A 23,827-nucleotide genomic window follows, 5' to 3' on the forward strand; every position below is an offset into this window, starting at 1 on the left:
CATGAAATGTGAAGAAAATATTCTTCATTTGAGGCTTTAGGTAATAGTTTGGTTTTAATTTAGATTTAGTATTTTTAAATGTTTCTTATTGTCAGTCTCTTTTCTAGGTTTTTTTTTTCTCAAAGGAGTTCCAAAAGTTTAATTTTTCTTAGAAAATCTAGTATTTTATAGGGTGTTTCTTTTCCAAATATTGCTTTAAGGTTCTGTTCTTTGAAATATTTCACACAAATATTTTCATATTTTTTTGCATTCCATTAATACGTGTTTAATAGTTAGTGGATGTTGACAGGTTCTACATTGAGGGATACCTTCTGCTTTCAGAAGGTATTCATGTGTTAGTCTTGAATGATCAATTTGAATTCTGGTGACTATAGTGTCTAATTTTCGTATTGGTATTATGATTGTCTTACCCAACATTCGGTTGTATTTCTCTAAGTTCGTTGTTTAGTTGTTCATTCCATAGATTTTGCCATTTGTTTTATAAATAGGAGTTTATTTTGTTTTTCTACCTGCGTATGGGATTTTTATGTTTAATGGAGTCAGGTTTGTTGCGTCCTTAGCCAGTTTGTCAGCTTCTGAATTTCCTTTTATGTCGACATGACTCGGTATCCATGCTAATATTATTGTTTTATCTTCCTTTACTTGGTGTTGGTATATTTCCATAATTTCCAGGATGGTTTATGTTCCTTTCTTTTAATGCCATTAAGATGGACATGGAGTCACTGAAGATAAGGAATTTATTTTCGCTAGACTCCTGGACTAGTTCTAGAGCCATCCTAATAGCCTGTAACTCTGCGGTGTATATAGAGGCACCATCCGGTAATCGGACTTGCTTGTGTGTATTATGCATTTTTGCCGCTGCTCCTACTCTTTCAGTTATTTTTGAGCCATCTGTATAGATGGTTTTGTATGTGGAGTATTTATCCCTAAGTTCTAGGAATTTGTTTTGATAGGTTTGGTAGTTAGTCTGTTTTTTAGCTGCTTTAATAGTCATGTCTATATATGGTTCTGTGATTGTCCATGGTGGAGTATTAATAATTGTGTAAGTTTGTATGTTTTTGGTTCTTCGTATCCTTCTGTAATAGCCTTTTTAAGGCAATATCTCAAAGGTTTAACAGTTGTAGGTCTGCTAGTATAGAAATGGTCATACATTGATGTATATACTTTTTCATGAGCAGGATTTTCTGGTAGACTTTAAGTTTCAGTGTAGAGAGTTTCAGTGGAGAGAGAGTTTTTCCCATCTCAGGTGGAAGAGGAGTTCATTAGATTGTGTGCAGGCTTTGAATAGGTGATGTTCGGAAGGCTCCAAAACAGTCTGAGTGCTTGGTTTTGTATGGGCTTGAGTTTCTCTAGATATGATTTCTTTGCAGAGTTATATAGAATGAAACCATAGTCCAACTTCGGTCTAATGAGTGCTCTATACAGTAGGAGCATGGTTTCCTGTCTGCTCTCAAGTTTGTGTGTGATATTATCTTCAGTATGTTTAATGCTTTTTGGCATTTTTTTTTTTTTTTTGAGTGCTTCTATATGTGGCTTGAAGTTAAATTTGTTGTCCAGGATCATCCCCAGGTATTTGGTTTGCTGTGCCATTGAATTGTTATTTTTAGTTGTGGGTTATGATGACATCCTCTTTTTTTTGCAAAAGTGCATGAAGACTGTTTTGGTTTTCATCAGCCCATTTCTCTATTTTGTTAAGGCATTCCTGTAATTTTTTTTCTATTAACATATTAGGGGATGAATAGGTGATTGAAAAGTCATCTACAAAGAGGGATTTATCAATGTTTGTGGTCACTACTTTACCAATACTATCGATTTTCAGCAGGAAGAGTGTAACGGATATTATACTGCCCTGGGGCACTCCCATCTCCTGTTCATACACTTCAGATTTTTCTTCTCCGAGGCGCACCATAAAAGAACGATTCTTAAGGAAGTTTTGTATGAATATTGGCATCCTTCCTGATTCCCAGGTTGTGCAGGTCCCTTATGATGCCGTATTTCCATGTGGCGTCGTATGCTTTTTCTAAATCAAAAAATACTGACACCACATGGTGGTTTCTAATAAGTCCATCTCCCCTGCAAGATTTCATCCTAACCAACTGATCCATTGTGCTTTTTTCCTGAAACTACATTGATGTTTGTCTAATATCTTGTTTTTTTCTAATATCCATACGAGGCGATAGTTTACCAGTCTCTCCATGGTCTTGCAGATACGGCTAGTTAGAGAGATAGGGTGGTAATTTGTTGGATTCGAGGGGGTCTTTGTAGAATTGTGGACTCTCACCAAGTGTTAGGTAAGTAACCCAAGAGCCAGATATTATTGAATATGTTTAAAAGAGTATTTAATGAATTTTCTGGTAGTTGTTTCGAAAATTGATAATGGATCTCATCTGGTCCAGTAGCAGTATCTTTGCTTCTATCCAGAGCGCTTTCTAGTTTGGATATTGTGAATGGTAAATTATATTTTTCCGTGTTGTTTGAGGTGAAATTCAGTTTTCCTTTTTCTGCTTCTATTTTGTAGTTTTGGAATGTTAAGCTGTGGTGTTTGGGTGAAGAGTTTTTGTTTAGTTGTTCAACAAGTTTACCATGTCCTCTTTTTAAGTGCATTTTTTACCGTCAGCTTTTTTTTTAGGTGTATAATGGGGTATTGGATTTGTTTTCCATTAATTTTCCTCACCATGTCCCATACTTTCTTGCTAGTTGTTTTATTATTCAACTTGGATACATAATCTTGCCATGTTTTTCATTTGGCTTTTTTGGTTATTTGTCGTGCTTTTGCATGGGCTTGGCACAAAATTTCTAAGTTTGTTGTGGATGGATTTATCCTGAATTTTTTTTTTTTCAGTTTCTTGATTGTTTCTTTGCACTCTTGTGAACCATGGTTTATGTTTACTGTTTTTCTTTGAAGTTTTGGGGGTTGTTTCCTCTGCTATTTTATTAACTTTTGAGTGAACGTTGCTGCTGGGTCAGGTTCCTGAAGTATTTTATTATTTATATGCGTTTGGCAGAGATTCCTGAATGTGGACCAGTCATGGATATCCCAATTAAAGTCCATATAAATTGTCGGAGAGCTGAGTGTTAGATCTATGGCGGACGTTGTTCCTGTAGGTACGTGTGTTTGCCGTCATTCAGTATACACATGTCTGTAGTTTCTAATATGGCTTCTATTATTTTTCCATTGTGGTTTGGTTGTCTGTTTCCCCAAAGAAAGCTGTGTGCATCGAAATCTCCAGGATTAGGAATGGTGAAGGTAGCTGTTCAATTATTCTGTCTATTTGAGATTTTTCTAGTTTATATCTTGGTGGAATGTAGATCAAGCAAATTGTGAGAGTTTGGTGTAAGGTAGCGCTTACTGCAACGGCTTGAAATTCTGTGTTTAGGTTGAGTTTTTCGTGGGGTATTGTTTTCTTTAACATAATGGTCGTACTGCCTATTGGTCTACGGTCTATATGTGAAAGGTTGATTTTATTGTATGTTTCATAGTCTTTAAGGGAGAGTTTGGAGTCCTCCCTCACTAGAGTTTCCTGCAAACATACGACACCTGGGTCATATTCTTTAGCTAATTGTTTAAACTCTTCATAGATTGATTTTAATCCTCTACAGTTCCATTGTAGAGCTGCTATGTTCAGAGTTTTTTTTTAATTTTGTTCTGCCATTTTTATTTGTTTGGGAGTATAGATTTGCTTTTGTCCCTCTGATGTTCCATTGTAGTATTTTGTTGGTCATTTGGAGTTGTGTTCTACTTCCATTGTCTCCAATCCTTCAAATCTATTTTCAGTTGGAATCCTTGTTCGGGATGTGGATCGGGATTTTGGTTCTTTTCTTGTGATGTGTTTGATGATTGCTCAGTTGTTTTTGTTTGTGATCTTGTTTCTTTTTTTGGATCAGTAGTGTCTTTACTTATTATTTTTCGATTGCTTCCAGCTGTTGCATTATTCATTTTCCTCATTTCTTCTAGCAGTTATTTCATTTCCTTTATCAATTTGCTCAAGACATCGAGTTTGTTGTCAGTTGTATCTGCTTCATGTATGTGACCATTTTGATTGTTGATTGGAGTAATTTTTTTGTTGCATCTGCATATGTTTTAGTTTCAATCATTTTCCTGGCCTCTGGGTAAGATATATTCTTTATATGTTTTAGTTTGGTCACTTTTTCCTTTTCTTTTCATATTTCACAGTATCTAGAGCCAGCGCCATGGTTTCCAAGGCAGTTGGCACATTTGAAATCTTTTCTGCAGTCAATGTGTGGACCGCTTTCCCCACGTCTTCTACACACTGGTGACCGTGTGCACCGATCTTGATGGTGTCCAAACTTCTGGCACTTGAAGCATTGGAGTGGGTTTGGGATGTAGGTTTCTACATTTATTTTCATATATCCAACTTTCTTCTTTGGGTATGGTGTGGGAATCGAAAGTTAGTATGTGTTGGTATTGATTTTCTCATTGTCTTTCTTGATTTGGACTCTACGAACATCTAACACATTCTATTCCTGTAGGTTTGTCTTGATCTCCTCCAAAGGACAAAGTGAAAATTTGTGACTTTTCACAACTCCTTTGCAGGTATTTAGAGTCGGATGTCTAGCATTTGATTAATATTTTCAAATATTTTTAGCTTCAATATTTTTTGGGTTTGTTCTTCATTATAGGTCTTAATAGACTGCCATTAAATTTTTTTTTTTTTTTTTTTGTAGATTTGGGTTTTATAGTTTTTAAGTTTTTTTCAATTTTAAAAGGGTGCTATAGGCTCAAAGGAGTTTCCTCTATTGATTCCATTATTAGAAATGTTAAGGAATTCCTCAGTTTTCTTGGCTCTTCTTCAGAGCTACTGATGTCAGACATCGGAGTAGGTTCTTTTTTTTGTGGTTGGGTGATTTTTGGGGTGAATAAGCCATGATTTTTTTTCATCATCTTTGCTCCTCACCCGCCTCTGATCCCTGTATGGGAAGTACCTGGGTGAAAACCCATTTGCTCAGCCTCAAAAGGGATACAAGGATGATATACTCGATTTTAGTGATATCATAATGAGCACCTATCTACCTTTGATGTTACTATGGGATATGTAGTAATTTTAAGGGGGTTGCAGCCATGTCATTGATATTTTCACTTAGTCGATTGACCCTCAGCCACCGCTTTCCATCATATTAGGGAGTAGGTGTTATTAGTGGGAAAGACGTGTTGTATTAATAGTGGATTTTTGGAGTGAGCAATATATACGATGGGGCTTGACGTGACCAGCCAATTGATTGGCTCAGGCTCTTCCGACCGCCCATCTAGCCTAGTAAGGGCCAAAGTGGTCTGTTGGGAAGTGGGGGTGCTAAATCCTAACCTCCAACGGCCAACAGGTAGCCCCATTGGGGGACTTTTACTCTTGCAGGGAGGCAGACGGCATATTCTGATGCTTCACCGACAGGGTCTAGTGTGATTGATTGATAGAAAAAACTTTTAGTAGTTGTCTTAAAAAATTATTTCTAGATTATAGTTTGTTTGTTTTGATTTGGAAGCCAGTAGGGAAGTGGGGGTGAGAGAGAAGGAAAAAATTATTTCTAGATTATAGTTTGTTTTAGTTTGGAAGCCAGTAGGGAAGTGGGGGTGAGAGAGAAGGAAAAAATAAAAGGATGGGGAGAAAGGGGAGGGGCTGTTGTTTTTGCAAAACATAATTAAGTTTTACAAAAGAGAATAGAAAACAAAAACAGAAAATCGATGTAGGTGCATTTCGTCTCAGGAAGCCAATAGGCAGCCTGATCTGGTAGCACCAGATCATACATTGTAACTCAGAATGCAAAGACAACCATTACATTATTTAACAGAAATACAGTTTCTCACTTTAATCGCTTTCTATTAGCAATTTAACTGAAATATAGGATCAGCTTAATTTGAAAAACCTCATTCAAAGTGGAATTCAGCATATTACATGCTGAAGATAAATCAAGAACAACGAAAAGCTCCTGTAATGTGTGCTGATAAGATCACTACTTACTAATGGGGACTTGTTTGAAAAAAAAAAAAAAAAAAAAAAATATCTAGTTCCTGAGTTCATTTGAAGAAATCACCAAAGAAGCAAGTCATAGAACATCAACCATATCAATGATAATACATACAAATTTAGTTGTTGGTTATTTCTGTCAAAAGTTGTCCAATCTAATTCTAATATTTCTGACTTTAGTTGAATCCTTATCACAATTATTGAACAATTAAGGTTATCAATGGAATCAAGATTTTCCTTCCATCTAAATAAAAACTTCTGTAAATTCACTATGCAAATATTAATTTTAAAAGATGCATAGAAAACTTATTTAAAATTGGATTCTACATCTACTTTCCACTGATGATAATGAAGTAGAATAGTATATACCACCCTGCTGAGGGTAAAGAAGCACGAACATGTGTAAATTACAACATTGCAATTTGGAAACCAACTGACAAAAAATAACCAATAAAAATGTCACTAAGTAGTGATTATTTCTAGTTTAATTTTGGCCTTAATTTTTAAGGTGTGAAAAGTAAACATTGCGACATTTATAGTAGCAAAATTGCACTGATGGACCATTTTTAAAGTATCATCGAATAATACTGAATTAAAAGACAGTAAATATGAACATGCAATATAATTCTATACATAATGATTATTATGCCTATTTTTGTTTTTCAAACAATTCCAGCTCCAACTTAATTATAAGTCGTTAAAAATGCTGATATGTTCAATTTTGGCAGCAAAAACGAAGTACCCAATGTCAAACATATACTAGTTTTAAAAGTGAAAAGATACAGATCTGGAATATTGTATGCCTAATCAATACCTAGCATGCTATATCGCAATGTCAACTTTTTACATTATGTACTTAAATAGTATCACGAAAATGTAATAATTTTATGTAGTGTTTTTCACTTTATCATGGTGATTTAATTAAGTAAACATACACGTTTGATATCAATTTTAATAAAAAGTTGTATCAATGGTAGTTATTTATACAATTGATATTTCTTTGCGATTCTGTTGAATTCTTTGCTTGACACTGATCACATAGGCCATCTAAGGCAGTTTCATCAACCCTTTTCTCAGTCAAACACAAAAAACCCCCCAAAAAACTTCAGTTGTCCAGCTTCAATGTTGGTGAAACAAATCACTTGTTTTGTATAGTTTCTTAAATTGTTAGGTGAAAGTACAGACTACCCTCTCCTCCACATGTTAAGAAATGGGTTTCTCAAAACTTCTCTGCTTGTTTTTTGTTTTAACATTATTTTATTTTTGTATTGACTTTGTTTAAGTTAACGTTGTGATTGTATACAAATGATTTCTTTCCGGTTGGTGTGGACCGCTTTGCTGTACATTGCATGCCCAGAAAAAAAAAAAAAAAGTCCCTTTTGATTAATGTTTACTGGTTTTAAAGTAAGAAAAAGGACTTGGCTACCCTTACAGGAGAGGATAAGTTTAAAAAGTATTAGTCAAGATCAAAGTGTAGTATCTGTTCCGGCAGATGCTGCAAGCTATGACTGGCTATGACTAGCAAAGACCAGATGTGGGGGTAACCCCACATGCCTGACCATTAACCAGTTCCCATTTCCCACCTCTCGGGAGCTGGTCCCCTTTTTCCCTTCCCCTTCCCTTCACTCCTCACATTAAAAATCGGCCTTGTGCCTAATTTGCTCGGTGGGGGAGCAAATAAATACCATCTGTTCTTCAGATGCTGCACTTCCATTTCTTGTTCTCTTTCGGTGGAGGATCAGTCCTTCACGACTGAGACAATTTTTTATTTTTGTACCTTTTCTCCACGTTAAAAAACGACCCTGGTGTCTAACTGTCCCGTGGGGAGGCATAGTAAGTAGGTACCTTTACAGGAGAGGATAACTTTAAAAAGTATCGGCGAAAAAAGCCCCCCCCCCCCTAGAAAAGTGCCCAGTTTAAGGTGAAGATATTAATGTTTTTAGACAATTTTTCGATGTTTGTCGTCCGAAAGGTTGAACTTTAAAACGATACTGATCTTGAGAAAATCCGTCGCCTCTGTTGAAAGTGTTGGGCAGACATGCAAACATACATACATTTATATATTGGTAACTAAATATTTTCGACCCAAACCGATGAAAAAGCTTGCCCTATCTCTGAATACCCTTTATGTAAAATTTCAAATGTTTAGACCAGAAATTGTCTGAGCAATTTGGTAGAGACCACAGATGTCAAATTTATTTATTTATTTTTTTTTTTTTTAAAACTTTGACCTCTATTATGATTCCTTAACATTTATTGTTTTGGGCTCAAATAAAGTTATTAAGTTACATCCATGTCCAAGTAACCTATATTTAAATTTCAAGTGTTTAGACACAACATTGTCGGAAGAGTTTGGTAGAGTTCTCAAAAGGTCAAATCATTGAACTTTAACTCCTTAAGAGCCAAATTTCCGACTGAAAACTAATCAAAGATTTTCCCAAATCTTAGTACCCTGTATATCAAATTTTGAGTCTGTAGACAGAGTTATTGCATAGGGAAACGTACACACAGACACTTTCACAGATATATATCTGTGAAAGTGTCTGTGTGTACAGACTAATAGATTAATGTGAAAGTGTCTGTGTGTACAGACTAATAGATTAAACAAAAATATATACGTATACATAAATATATATGGAAACAATTTTTTGTTTACTGTAAAGATTTTACACAAATATTATGCAAGTATAAATCATATAGAATATCTACATGAACATAATTAAACGTAATAGTTAACTAAAGATGATTATCCCATAAGAAAACAGAAAAGACTAATTGGGAATTAATTAAAACTAGCATGGATACCCGGTGCTACCCAGGTGGACATTAAATTTGGTTTGGACAGAGCTGCTATACTAAGGATACTGAGCAACTTCCTGGAAAAGAATGGAAGAGGTTTTGACAGCCTATGCACTGAAACACCTCACCCTAAAAAAATAACAAAATTAACTATAGTAGGCAGACTCAAACCTGAAACGCGAAAGAGGGAAGGGGGAAGAAAAAATAAAATAAAAAATAAGAGTACATATATACAAATATGTTTTAAGGGCAATTTTATGAGTTACAATTCTTAGCAACTATTGATCAGAATTTAAATGAAGGCTTGTTGGAAATGTAATGACCTGAATTGTGTAGTGGGCTATGTGATATTTATTCTTCAGGTCGCACATTAAGGGGATCATCCAGAGCCTATTTTTTCTTTTTTCTTTTTACAACCATAAATGTTTCAATCGTAGTCATTTGTTATCTTAGTTTTTCATATGAATTACAAAATATCTGATATTTCCCCAAAACCTCTGGCCTTGATTGAGAGAAGACTAAAACTTGCTGTTTTCAAATGATCTGAAATATTTATGGACATGTTTATAAAATTGATTTGTGAATCTCAAGTGTCCTACTTAACCTGATTCATGGAGTGAATGTGGGATTATGGGGGTTAAAAACTAGTTAGGAATAGCTTAGACATTCAAAGTACAGTGATAAGGATGACTGTAACCCCCCCCCACACACTTTTGAAGTGCTTGTGCCAAATTTATTTATGACTTGTATAATTTATGCAAATAAATTTTTCAAAAACAAAGCTGTCAGGTTTACCGGCAAAATTAGTACGATGCTGAAAAATTCAAATCAGCTAATCACCGGCAACTGACAGCAACATTAAAATATATATTTCAATCATTTTCAGTTCTATAATACAGTGCAGGGCATAAAAATTTCCTGAATTTGGAAGGAGTACTATGCAGGCTGTGGTAGAGAGATGGGGAAGGGCACACTTAGGCTAGTTTATTTTCAACTAGCAGGCAGACCCAACGTTGAACAGGATTGAATAATGATAAACAAAAGTTTCACACTCCCATATTTTTATTGTTATCGAGATCTGGGAAAGACCATTTTTCAATCAAATTGATTTAATTGCCTACTCTATTTGGGGATCACTATGGTGCACCTAGAGGAAGCTTTGCATGCCTCTCACCGTGACAGTCTACATTGTAGAGAATCTACTGTTGATTTTATAAAATTTTATTTTATATATAACTAGCAGAGGTACCCGGCGTTGCCTGGGTGTTTGTAGGTGTGTGTGTGTGTGGTGTTAAATAAAAAAGAATCCGACGACGTAGGTTTGTTTGTTATAAGCGAAGTAAAAAAGAAAACGTTAACACTTAAGTGGGGGAAAAAAAAACACAAAAAAACTAACGTAAGGCAAACGAACGATGAAAACAGAAAAACAAACATGTGAAAAATGGCTTAATATAAAATAAGCCTGTTTCGATATTAAAATTAAAAAAAAAAAAAAAAATAAATAAATAAATAATCGGTGGGTACCCGGGTGTTTTTGGGTGTGTGGTCGGGGGTGGATAAGCCAAGTAAAAAAACAAAACAGAAAAACGAACGTCACGTGAAAACTGGCTTAAATAACACTGGTCATTCAAATAAAAAAAAAAAAAAAAAAAAAAAAAAAAAAAAAAAAAAAAAAAAAAAAAAAGACATCTCACACCACGATTCGAACCCAAAACGTTTAGATAATGAACCAATGCGCTAATCAACTGACCTAATGCGACGTACACGAAATTTGTTCAGTTTTTCAACTATTTAAAGTAAATCAGGTCATGACATCATCTGACGCATGCGTAGAACCGGTCAAGAGGGCCGTTTTTGCCCGGGTGTTTTTCGGGGTATGTGAAAAAAACCCCGAAGCGTTGACGACGCGCAGTTGGAAAATAGTAAAATGTAAAAAAAAAACAAACAGGTGCGCGTTTTTGATTGACGTGACGGCGATAGGTATTCAGCAGTTACGATTTTGTGCGAGACAGTTTTGAATAAATCGGTTTGTTTGTTTTTAAAAACCCGCTCCCTGTTTATTAGGAGGAGCGAAATGAAAGTTACAGTCTGATATGACGAAGTCGACATTGAACAAATGTTACTTAGCTCTCTTGAGACAACTGGCTTTCGGCCTGTGGTTAGAGTCGAGTTTCGCTTTTTTTAATACCGAAAACCGAATGTAACGCGTGCCGATGCGGGAAATGTGGAATAATTAACGTTTGAAAGTCAATAAAATTAAATAGACAGGTGAGCTCCGTGGATAACCCTGAGATATTACAATTTATAGATGATATAAAATGTTTTAAGTTGTGAAGCGAGCAAGCGCTTCTTTGAAAGAAGCCTTTCGTGGACATCGAGGAAAAGCGAACATACACACACATACATTTTCGCTTTTATATATATATAGATATATATATATATATATATATATATATATAGATGGCTTGAATTAAAGTTGAAAATGTTAAGTCAAATATGCTTTAATTGTAATCTAAACAGAAACACTTTGAATGTGCCAATCATATCAAAGAACCTACTGTTGATTTCATGTTGGGCCTTTTGGCTTGTGTGATAAAATTTCTCAAATACAGTTGTGGTGTTTGCCTGTGCAAGGTGTTAACTTTGGTCAAAATCGCCTGATCCTTTTTCATCGGGTTATTTAAATTATCAATACTTAATGGAGACATTCCGATATAAAACCTATCTAAGAACACTGCCAGGCACATAAAGTACCAGCCGTTTTCAAGTCTATAAAAGGAACAAAAACACACAAAGTTCCTTTTATAGAATAGTCGAGAGAGATAAATCTATAATCATTGAAAAAGCATTTGATTTTTTTTAATGACAGATATTTCAAGTTTAAGTTTGAATACTTACATTCATCATAGAAACCATATATCCTGTTGATGCTTGCACACTCATGGTTTCCTCGTAGCAGAAAGAAATTCTCTGGATATTTTATTTTGTAAGCTAATAGTAAACAGATGGTCTCTAATGATTGTTTTCCTCTATCCACATAGTCCCCAAGAAACAGGTAATTGCTTTCTGGGGGAAAACCTCCATATTCAAAAAGCCGCAACAAGTCATAGTATTGCCCATGGATATCACCTGGAAACAAATTGAAAATATCAAAATTCAGTACTGTTTGCAATATTTCAGTTTAACAAGTGGAAAAATAACAAACCCTCAAACACTGAAAATCATTTAATTGTGTCATATGTATATAATCATGAAAGCCACAAGTAGTCCTGCTCACCACCCATAAAAATACTTTGGATATTTCAAGGTAATTCTACTAAGATAAGATTCATTGTATTTATTTGCTTCCCCACCAAAGCAAATTAGGCACAAGGCCGTTTTTGATGTGGGGTAAAAACCAGCTCCCCTAAAAGTAGGCAAAAAGGGGGGCACTCTGCTTATCAAAAATAATAATTGTCCCAGTATAGAGGGTTTCCTCTCCATTGACTGGTACAAATTATCTTAAGTGCAGCATCTGCAGAACAGATACTACACTTTGATCCCGGCCCGAAGGCCAAGAACAACAGAGTATTTATTTGCTCCCCCACCGAGCAAATTAGGCACAAGGCCGATTTTTAATGTGAGGAGTGAAGGGGAAATGGGGACCAACTCCCCGGAGAGTAGGGGGGCTGGATAGTGACAATTGGTATGAAGGGTTGCCCCTACATTGACCAAGGTCTTATATGTGGGGTTTCCCTCCCATATGGTCTTTGCTTGCAGTATCTGCCGGAACAGATACTACACTTTGACCCCGGCCCGAAGGCCAAGAACAACAGAAAAAAGGCAAGCCTCTTTTCTATTTATTTTAAAAACCAAAGTTGTCAAAATACCACCATTGTGTTCTGAAATGAATATCCTTTCATATACTTTAATGAATAACAATCTACATGATATATTTAAAGAATCTTTAGCAAATTAACGATAATAATGTTAATGCTATCAAATGGACATTTTGTTAGAGTTTTTCAGTGAGGAGGGGAGGAATCATTTTCACCTAAATTTAATGTATAATGAAACTATTTCCTGGCCATTGTTGCCTTTTAGAGCAGTTTTGATATATTTTTTTTTTTAAATTTGAAAAGTTAGTGAGTGAGTGTGTGTGTGTGCGTATATATATATATATGTTACTATAATGATTAAATACCTACAAAACACTAGTATTTCATCCTTTCGGGAATCTTAAGTGCAGGGTGTCACGATTAAGATTCGAACTCGGCAACACGAGCCATCTCTGGCTCGATTAACAAAGATCGTATCCAATCGGCTACCATTAACCGCGTGAAATAACGTTGAATTTAAACATTTTAATTTTAAATGTTCTTTACGTCAGTCAGACAGTGATCTAATGGTTATGCGATGATCTATGCATAAGAGCTAAATTGACCGACTTTATTCATCTGAAAGTGCTCAACGATAAGAAACGAGTTTCTTAAAAGGGGATGTCATTTTTTTTTTTACTATATATATATATATATATATATATATATATATATTACATATACACACACTAGCCGTACCCTGCCACGCATGTGGACCTGATCTCATCCCAGCTGTACTATTTAGATATAATAATAAAAAAAAATAAATAAATAAATTTAAAAAATGCTCCGTTAAAGTTGCTTCAGTTCTCTAAACTTTTTGACAAATGCCTTAATGAATCTTGCTTTTCTAACTGCTGGAAAACTGCTTCTGTGATGCCAGTTTACAAGAACTGACCCATTAAATTATTCCTTATTGCAGACCGAATGATATTTTTTTATTATTGGAATCCTATGAGACGAGTAATTTATTTATTTGTGGACCGTTATCCTCAAGTAGTTAACCACCTGATGAAGGCCAGAGGAATAGTTGTCCGAAACTTTGTGAAACAACAACTATAAAGATGAGGATAACAGTCCACAAATAAACAAATACATAAAGGATTCCAATAATAAAAATAATAATATTCGGTACGGACCTGACAATGGAAGAGCAGATAAGAATGAAAAAAAAAAAAAAAAAAAAAAAAAAAAAAATTTAGCTTCATTTCCCTTAGGGGCCTGTGGTGCAGTGGATAAAGACATTGAATCTATATGGTTCCAGGTGAGCATTGTCTGAAGATAGTTGTTTCAATCCTACCCAAAGTCGGCCAAAGGATTAGTTGGCTAAAATGTGGTGAGATGACAACAACTATGGAGGGCAGTCATTACTGAGGATACAGTTAAGAAACTCAGAATTTCTATCCCGTCGCAGAGGCCAGAGGAAGCCACAACATTATGAAATAACTATGAAGATGAGAATTACAGTTTGCAAATAAACATGATTAAATCCTTAAATAAAATAATCCAGGTTGTCCTCAATAGTCGTACGTCAAAACAATGATACAACTGTAGGTGTATTGGGGTCCAATTCTTGGACCTTTATTAGAGATGAGTATATTTACAGACGACACCACTCTAATAGACAAGAGGGAAAACTAATGAACACGTATTCAAGGCAATGGTGGAAATCCCAGCAGAAGACCTCTGCAGTGAAATGAGACAAAAATGGATGGTCACATTCAGACTAATAACTACAAGGAACCTCAACCACTAATAGCCATGGCTAATGATATATTACCAAAAAGTACTCCGTTCAAATTCATTGGCTTAACGTTCACGAGGAACAGGAGTTGTATGCATGGAATATTGTTGCCACACTTGATCTGGTGCACCTGCTACTAGTCTTCTTAGGGTTCATCAGAGAGTCACCAACCTATTAATAATAGATACAGTTGCCAACTTAATTTGGACGGTTCAATGCTAGAGGGCACAGCTCAACAAAGTTTGCGGCCACAGTTATGGTCTTTGGTGTGACTTTAAGGGAGGGCTATATTATGCCACTCATATTTTCGAGGTCAGCTTGAAAATCAACACCAAAGTGTACCTGGATGGGTTGAAGAGTGCGGTGATCACCTGATGCAATCAGATGGCCACTGGCAGACCCTGGGTGTGACAACAGGACTCGGTGTCAGCTCACAAGTCCAAAGAGACCCAGGCTTGGTTTCAAGAGTGCTATGATTTTGTACCCTTCTCTCACTGGCCCTCTTCCTCCCTCAACCAACTGGACTATTTTGTTTGACCATACGTCGAGAACATCAACACCAAAGCCAGCCGCCATCCAGAGTATTTGCTAGCACTTGTGGAAAAAAGAATGCTCCCAATTTCGGATTAGTATCAAGACTGATTGAGGTTGAAGGCGGTTACATTGAATAGATATCAGCTCTACTACATAAACCAGTTACCTAAATTGATTTTTCCATAAATTTTTTTAAATAAAGCTGTAGTGTTGCTTTCTTTAGGGTGACAAATTTATTGTTTCACCCTGTATAATTAAATCTAGGTTGGAGTGACAAGCGTCCCTAGAACCTGTTGTACCATTAATTTTAAATCTGAATAAGTTCTGCACCCCAGAATCATGTCTGAATGGCACCCACTTCAAAATAAAAACCTTTTCATAACTATCACAAACCCCAAGTCCTAATCACCCCCACTCCTCCATCATACAAACCGGCTGGCACCTATAAAAAAAGAGCATCTCAAAGGACCCCCCCCCCTAAAATTTTTTTTTAAAAAAATGGTTAACTGTCCTAAAACGTTAGAATGACCGTAAAATTTAAGATTATTGCACAAATATATATTTCTGCCAAGTTTTTTTTATGTGTTTATATATAATTGTCTAAGAAAAAAGAAAAAAAGGTATATTCCGGAGAGGAAGGTAGGAGTGATTTAGTAGGTATTAATCAACAATATTACCAAAGAAATATTGTAATACATTCATTTTTAAATAGTCCTAGTATGAGGACTCGGTTTCTTAAACATAAACTGCATTTTAATCAATTTTGAGGGTTTTTTTCTTTTAATGGATACATGTAATTTTTATGGTATTGCAACATTTATGCGCATTTACTGCAGATTACTCGGAAACAATTTCTGGAAATTTCCAGTGCCATATTCAGATTCCTTACACAAAAGTACATTTATATGGCAAATTTTGTTCAAAGATAACATTTTTACTGAAAAAGTAGAAAAAATATGACAAAATGTATGCCTTAACGACGGGAAAAATATCCAAACACATGAAGCACAAAAATAGTCATAACTTTTTTTTTTTTTTTTTTTTAAAGTCAGATTTAAAAAAAAAATTAAATATTCTAATATCAAGCTCTTTCTATGTAGGTAATTGAGATATTTTAAGTGATTTCAATTTTCATAGTATGAATGTTCAGCTTCCTATTTCTTTGAGTTTGCATGGGTACATTCTTTCCTACAAAACCATTCTTGTGCATCAACCACTATATTCGCCTATATAAATAAAATGTAATTAGATTTAAATGTATTCAAATAGATGCCAACTTATCAGCAAATATTAAGTTATTCAATTACTACTAATACACAAAAGTTAATTACCTATACACTGATGATTCTTTGATAAGAAAATTAAGATGTGTATTAAAATTTACTATATAAAGGCATATTGAAAACAATTTTACATGAGCCATTAGAAATGGTAAAAGATATTTTTCTTATGGTTACAACTACAATAAATATTAAAAGAAACTTTAATATGTTGATTATTTAGAAGCTGTGAAAACTTTAAGGTCTTGGAAACATTTGATTTTATTTTTAAATTTCAAAAACGATTCTTTAAATTTTTACATTGTTTAAACCTTAATTTTCCATTGCTAGTAGTAATAATAAAATGACCCATTTCTTTTAAATTAGTAAAACAAATTTATAGATAAGGAATTTAGGTAAAAATGACATAAGTGAAAAATAGATGAAAATCTAGGTTTATTAACTTGTTTTCAATCGAAATACCAAGATCAGAGAAAATAAATAGTTAGGATTTGTTTGTATAATTAGCAATACACATGAAAAAATTGAAATAGCTTAAAATATTTCAATATTGGTATGCATAGAAAGAGCTTGATGAGCTAAGAAAGAATCTTTTTAAATTTTTAAAATCTGATTAAAATTAAGAAAGTTATGGCTATTTTTGTGCCTCACACGTTTGGATATTTTTCCCTCTTTAAGACCATATGCATTTCGTCACATTTTTTACACTACTTTTTCAGTAAAAATGTCATATCTTTGTTAAAACACAAGAAATGAAATTTACCATATAAGTGTATTTTTGTACAAGGAATCAGAATATGCAACTGAAAATCTCCCAAAGTTTATGGTTTCCAAATAATCTGCAGTAAATGTGCAGCAATTCCTTAAAAATGCCATGTATCCATAAACAGAAAAGAAGTTGGAGAACTCAAAGTTGAATTGTAATGTGCTTTATGTACAAAAAACTTAAATCTAAACATAAGACCATTTAAAAATGAATATATTGCAATATTTTTTTGGTATTATTGTAGATTAACACCTTCTGTTTAACCCCACTCAACTCCTTCTGACCACCCCTCCAAAATGTGATTCTAACTTTTTAGGAAATTATGTATAAAATGCCATGAAAAACTTTAATGAAAGATAAACAAATTATTTTAGAATTGAATGTAAAATAATTTCCTATTACAGGTCATTCTAGCATTTTAGGGCAGTTAACTGTTTTTTTTTCTATGGGAAAATATGCATGCTTTTTTTTTTTTAAGATGATTATGTGTAGTTTTAAGAGGGTTTCTATGCAATGAGAATATGGGGAGGGTTGCCATTCGGACTTTGAATTAATTGTAGGGCTAAGGAAAATTATGTGTGAACATACTGAAAACTTGACAGCGACGAAGCTAACAAAAACAATATTAGAGGGGGGAGCGGTTAGTTTCACAAAAATTTAATGTAAAATAATTCACCATTTCCTGGCCATTCTAGCATTTTAGGACAGTTAACCAATTTATTTTTATGTGTATTTTTCTTTAAGGAAGGATCTATTTTTTGTTTGTTTGTTTTAGATTCTTGTATGTGGCTTACAGAGGTATTTTGTTGGGGGGCTTGCCACTCGAACTTAGTGTTATTGTTAGGGTTAAAGAGTGTCTTAGGAGGAGACTTGTCACACATAATTTGGATTAGAGGTAAAGTAAAAGAAAATTCCATAAATTTGTTAATTTCTATTTTCGAGGTTGAAGGTGTTAATTCCATAGGGCGTTTATACTACACTGGAGCAAGTTGTAAAAATATCTTTCGCTTAATAAGTAGAAAAAAAAAAAAATGAAATAAAAAGCTTCCTAATTGTAGTTTGATGTGTTTTCTAACTGCTTTTAAAATTTCAAGAATATTGATATAGATTTTGAGGGTTTGTATTACTATACACATAGATTCAAAAAAGTTGTCAAAAAAAAAAAAAAAAAAAAAAAAAAAAAAAACACAAAAAAAAAAAAAAAAAAAAAAAAATATATAACAGATAAATGTTATCAAAAGCAAATTACTTTTCTACCTAACTGGATAATTTTTGAGTGTTTTTATTTAATGTAACATGTTTATTCAGCTTGAAAACAGTGTTTACCGATGTTTTGGAAAATTTAAAATGGCGCCCGACTCTTGAAACGGTAAGTTTGTGGAAAAGAGTTAAAAATAAAAAAGTAGACAAAATACTGCTAGAAACTCGCTCAATATATGTTACCGTGACATAGGCTGACATATATTCGGTGAGTTTTTAACAGTATTTTGTATAGTTTTTTTTATTTTTAACTCCTTTTCTCAAACTTACCATGTCAAAGAGAGTCGGGCCAGCGTCATTTTTAATTTTCCAATACATCGGTAAACACTGTACGTTTTTCGAGCTGAATAAACATGTTACATTAAATAAAAACACTAGAAAATTATCCAGTTAGGTAGAAAAGTAACTTATCTTGCCTTTGATAACATTTATTTGTTATATATTTGTTTTTTTGACAACTTTTTCGAATCTATGTATAAACGAGATTTTGATACTTATTTTGATTTTGAAAAAAAAAAACATTTGTGGCTGTTCGCAGTAAAACATTGTTTTAATTCGCTGTTCAAAACTAATTTAAAGAATAAAAGTGCATGCAAGCTATATATCTACAAAAGTTTATTTTGTTTTTTTAACCATGTTTTTAAATTTGACGAGAAATGTGAGAAATTGCAACAGATTCATAATGCCGAATTGGTTGGGATTGTTATTATACATTCTGAAAACCGAATAGTTCTAAACTAATGTTATTCTGATAACAAAATAGCTCTAATTAAACATAAGAACATTTATATTCATATTTTCATGTTTTTTCTTAATTCGTTCTTGAATAAAAATTAAAGAACGCGTGCTTGTTTACAACTGTGCTATCGCTGATTCTACAGGCTGGAGCTGTTGCTGCTGCTTCTAGTAATACTAACTTCATTTGACCAAGTTCGAGAAATAGAAACAATTTTTTTTTCGGGTAGGTCCTTTTAAATTATCAATTACCGCGGTCCTACTCAACATAAAATGATACTTTTAATTGATAAAGATAGTAAAAAGATTGATTTACTTACTACTGGGTGTCCGAAGAATTTTTTTTTCAAAATGTTCAATACTCGTCATATTTTTAACACGTTTATTTTTAACACGACAAAAAAAGAAATCGTCAAAATTATTTTGGACACTTGACAGTATTAAGATTAACACCTAATTGGTTCCCAAATCTCATGACGAAATTCTTCATACAATCACGGTACGGACCTTTAGAAAACAGGGGGGGGGGGGGTCATTACAAAACCTTACCAAAAACGTCATTTTATGACGTTCACAATTTTATCACTTTATTTGCTTAAAAACTCTTAAAATATATAATGTACATTCATATTTATTAATTAATTTGAAAGTATATTCATTTCCGAACAAAACAGTAGTAATTTGAAGACTTGAAATGCTTTGGTTTAAAAAATATGGCTATTTTAGTAGAACTACCTTGAAATCTGTGATTATCCAAAGCGTTTTTCATCCGTGTGTATTACTAGTATAATGACAAATTATTCAGTTATTTTCGTAAACCAATTTTTTAAAGACAGGAAAATTCCTGCAAGAATGTAGCATTAATTTTTTAAAATAGTAAAAGATCAAATCAAAGTAGGTAACTTTTCATCTGACCAAAGCTGATTGTAAAAAGGATTATTAACTTACCACAGATCTTCAATGGTGCCTCAAGTTCTAATAAAATCGGTTGACTTAGAAAGATCTCCCTTGACTTTAAACATAGTCCTCTGATTTCAGTTTCTGTCAGCTGAACATTTTTGCCTGGTCTTGATCCACGAACTAAGGGAAAAAGAATTGAATTAAAGTGAACCTTACAAAATTATCATGCATCGAAATCAAAATGCTAGGGTTTTGTAGAATACAAATTAACATTTCTTTTAAACATTTCCATGTTCTGGTTTTGCAATGTGTAGATCAACAAGCATTACATATTTAATGATTTTTATGAAATATTACAGAACTGAACGATTTAAAAAAAAAGGGACCAGAAAAAAAAAAAAAAAAAAAAAAAAAAAAATGCATCTTTTAAGGACACTTACAAAATAAACAATTTGTTTTGGTATTAAAGATAAAAAATGCAGATCAATGACAAGATTTCGTCATATATATATATATATATATATATATATGTGGGAAAACATGTTTAAGAAAAAAAAAAAAAAAAAAAAAAAAAAACTTATTCTGTAAAATAACCAGAAAAATGTAAAAACTTAAAATTGTAAAGATTGCACTTTCTTTAATATAAAAAAAAGCATTTGGGTTCATAAACTATTTTTCTATGTACATTTTGAAATATAGAAAATTTGCATTGGTTTAAAGTTAAAAATGAGAAAATTATTTTTAGATATATCCACATACAAGTCAATATAAAAACTGAAAAAATTTCAAGAAAAAAAAAACTACCCAATATACAACCACCATATTGCATGACAAGTACAATAAAATTTTAAAAAACAAAAATTACAGAAATAAGATAAAGAGACTTGGTGGGAATTGAAAAAAAAACAAAAAACAAAACAAAAACTGTTTACAAACTCAAAAGCAGCAGACTAAAAAAAAAAAATAAATAAAAAGCAGATTCAAACCAGTTGGAATTTTAGAAAGATTCAGTCTCAAAGAGAGCAATGGAATTGATATTTTTATAGCAAAATCAAGAGAAAAGTCACACTTGGTAACTTGACAAACTGGGAGCTGAAACGCTAATTAAATTTTACTAGGGTACTCAAATAGTTAATGAGCATATGGAGGTTTGACCATTAAATAAGACTTAAACGAAAAACATTAAATCTAATTTAAGAATGAATCAAGAAAAAAAAAAACAAAAAAAAAAAAACGATAGGCACTAAATAGAAAGCGTTTCAGCAATTCAAATTTGGAGACAGGACTATGGGCGCCATGTTGTAATGTGTTCTGGTTGAAGACGGAATAACAAAAAAAAAAAAAAAAAAAAAAAAAAAATTCTTTTCAAATAAAGAGAAATTTATTGGAGTTAATGTAAGTACCTTTAAGTACCTTGGTCAGCAAGTTATGCTTGTCATCCAATTGTGGCCCTGAAAATTTAAGGTGGTTCTAAGTTATCTTAAGGAGTGAAATTATATGCTGCAGTAGGATCTACGTCTAGGAAGGAGTGAGTGAGTGACAAGATGAAGAGATGAAATCAGATGAGAAAATACTTCAGATAAGGATTCAGCTAACAAAACAGATACTGGTAAGTTTTTGATTTAGTGAGATCCCAGAAAGATTAGTCCCCAATTAAAAGGTTCTTCATAAATAGGGCCGAGGTGTTTTCTTTATACTGAGAAAAAAAAAAAAAAAAAAAAAAAAAAATTATCCAATTACTTAACAGAAGGAATGAACATGTGGCAAGTGCCCGACTGAACTTCAATCCATGGTCCCCTTCGCCAAACTTTCACAAGAAACACTCATCTAGCTGAAAACACTATCAATAATTTCCCCCCACTCTTTATCTGTGCCTAAACCTAAACAGATTCCATAAACAAAGCTTCTTTCTTAGAACTGTACGCCTGTGGAATTGTCTTCCATTTTCCTGCTTTCCAGCTGACTACAATCTGATTGTCTTCAAATCCAACATAAACAAGTTCTTGATAAACCGTTCCACTCAAGTTAACAAATTTACCGAATTTCCATTACTATATTGTCCAATTGACTACTGTACACTTTTTAACCCTTATCCTCGAGTGGCCTCAGGGCCTTGATAAGTGGTGATGCGTGTGTGCACACACACACACACACATATATAAACTCAAATGACCTTATAATGGGTGTTGTAACCCCACATCTGGTTTACAACTTCCGGTTGTGCATGCGTACATAAACATTAACCCATAACAGCGTAAACAAATAAACACAAATCGATACTTTTGCAGAATTTGACCTGGGCACTAAAATGTTAAGGTTATTTAGAAATTATTATTTTAACATGTGAAGGGTGGGGATGTTTTGCAACTATTCTGTATTACAACTATACTGTCGCAATTTTCTTTCAAATAAATCAACTTTGACCCGTTGACAACCATAGGAAAAATTTACAATGGCGATTTCCCCACCGCCTTTTTTTTTTTTTTTTTTTTTTTTTTCCAAATTTATTCTCCATTTTTAATACACTATAAAAACATTCATACATTTTCTTCTACACTATCAACATAAATAACCCTGAAAATGTCTTTTTGTTTTTTTAAAATTGCGTTACAAATAAATAATCAACGCAACAATAAAATTTACTGTTTTACTGGGTATGTTTTCAGCATCCCAATTGTTTTTGTTGCATCTAAAATTATCCAAATAAACAATTGTTAATACTTTTTTTTACTACTTATAATTCAATGGTTGTAAGTTTTTTTTTTTTTCAAAAATAAACAATTATAAACAGAATGACTCATAGAAATCTATCCTTTTTTCATAGAAATGTTTATGTCAAGTGTCACGCTCATACATTAACGGGTCACGGGTACTACTTTTCTCACTACAACTTTTAATATTAATAAATATAGTGATATTCTAATCTTTATTAGATCTCTTATTACATTAGACTATTAAACGGATTGATAAATACTGTATAAAACTGAGCGATTGAAAGTGGGTCACCAAGCTATTTATCAAGTGAGATTAATTACAATTAAGGTAGTTTTTTTTTTTTTCTTTAAAACATAACTGAATCCTAAAACAGGAATATTTTAGCAAATATTTTTTCAGATAATAAAAAGCACTGATCAACTTAGCTTTAGTATAATATTAGATGAAGTTGTGAACATAGTCACAACCACTATTCTACTTTGAATTCGTTTGAAAATTCATAAACTGTGACATGTAAAGGTATTCTTACATAACTAAAGAGAAGTTAATTTTACATCATCATTTTATTATATAGTAGCATTATTCTTATAAAAATAGAAACTTATTTTATCATTTAATTTATGGACATAATTTATTTATTTCGTGAGTACAGACTGACTGAATCAACAAAACCAGAACTCCAACAGACTTGGCAACTTGTTTAATTACACTGTTTACATTACAGCCATATAAAATAATTAAAATTAAATTTAAATAGCAATCTCAGAACGAAAGTATATTTTATTTAGCATGTATTTTGCATAAATGTGTAGGAACAAAGTAGGTAAATAAACAGATTAAGTCACATTTACCATATACTAGCAAGGCCACCCAGCGTTGCTCGGTACCATATAAGACAATGAGAAAAATTTTGAACATGCCTGTTATTCTTAGGATAGAGGAATTTTGGATGTCTATGTATCATTTGCCATCTTGAGCAAAGGAATATTTTACCTACCCTAGGACGGGTATTACACAACATATGTATAGAATAATTGTACCTTCATTGGACAGGAAATTTACAGCACATATGTGGAAAAAAATTTCCTTACCTAGGGTGGGTTATGTACAACATATTTAAAATTATTTTTAAAAAGTTTATGTTGTGCTAAATTTTCGGTATGTCACAGGTAAGAGTGTTTTTACATCAGAGTGCTATAGTGAAGAAGCACCGGATTTTTCATATAAATGTTATACTACTTGAATATATTACATGATTT

General features: G+C 33.1%; 1 protein-coding gene across 1 annotated transcript in view; it reads right to left on the minus strand.

The window, feature by feature from the left end:
* Positions 1–1,466: 1,466 nt before the first annotated feature.
* The window catches only part of LOC145242416 (serine/threonine-protein phosphatase PP1-gamma catalytic subunit B-like), a 97,512-nt gene continuing 75,151 nt past the window's right edge, over positions 1,467–23,827 (minus strand). The window contains exons 2-3 of the mRNA XM_080105453.1: positions 19,902–20,033; positions 1,467–11,906 (exon numbers count right to left, since the gene is read on the minus strand). Of these exons, the coding sequence (XP_079961579.1) occupies positions 11,503–11,906; positions 19,902–20,033 (536 nt within the window). The 3' untranslated portion in view covers positions 1,467–11,502. The remainder of the gene's footprint in view (positions 11,907–19,901; positions 20,034–23,827) is intronic.

This window comes from Euprymna scolopes, chromosome 21 (genome assembly GCF_053919585.1).
Source record: "Euprymna scolopes isolate OS-2025 chromosome 21, ASM5391958v1, whole genome shotgun sequence".
Lineage (NCBI taxonomy): Eukaryota > Metazoa > Mollusca > Cephalopoda > Sepiida > Sepiolidae > Euprymna > Euprymna scolopes.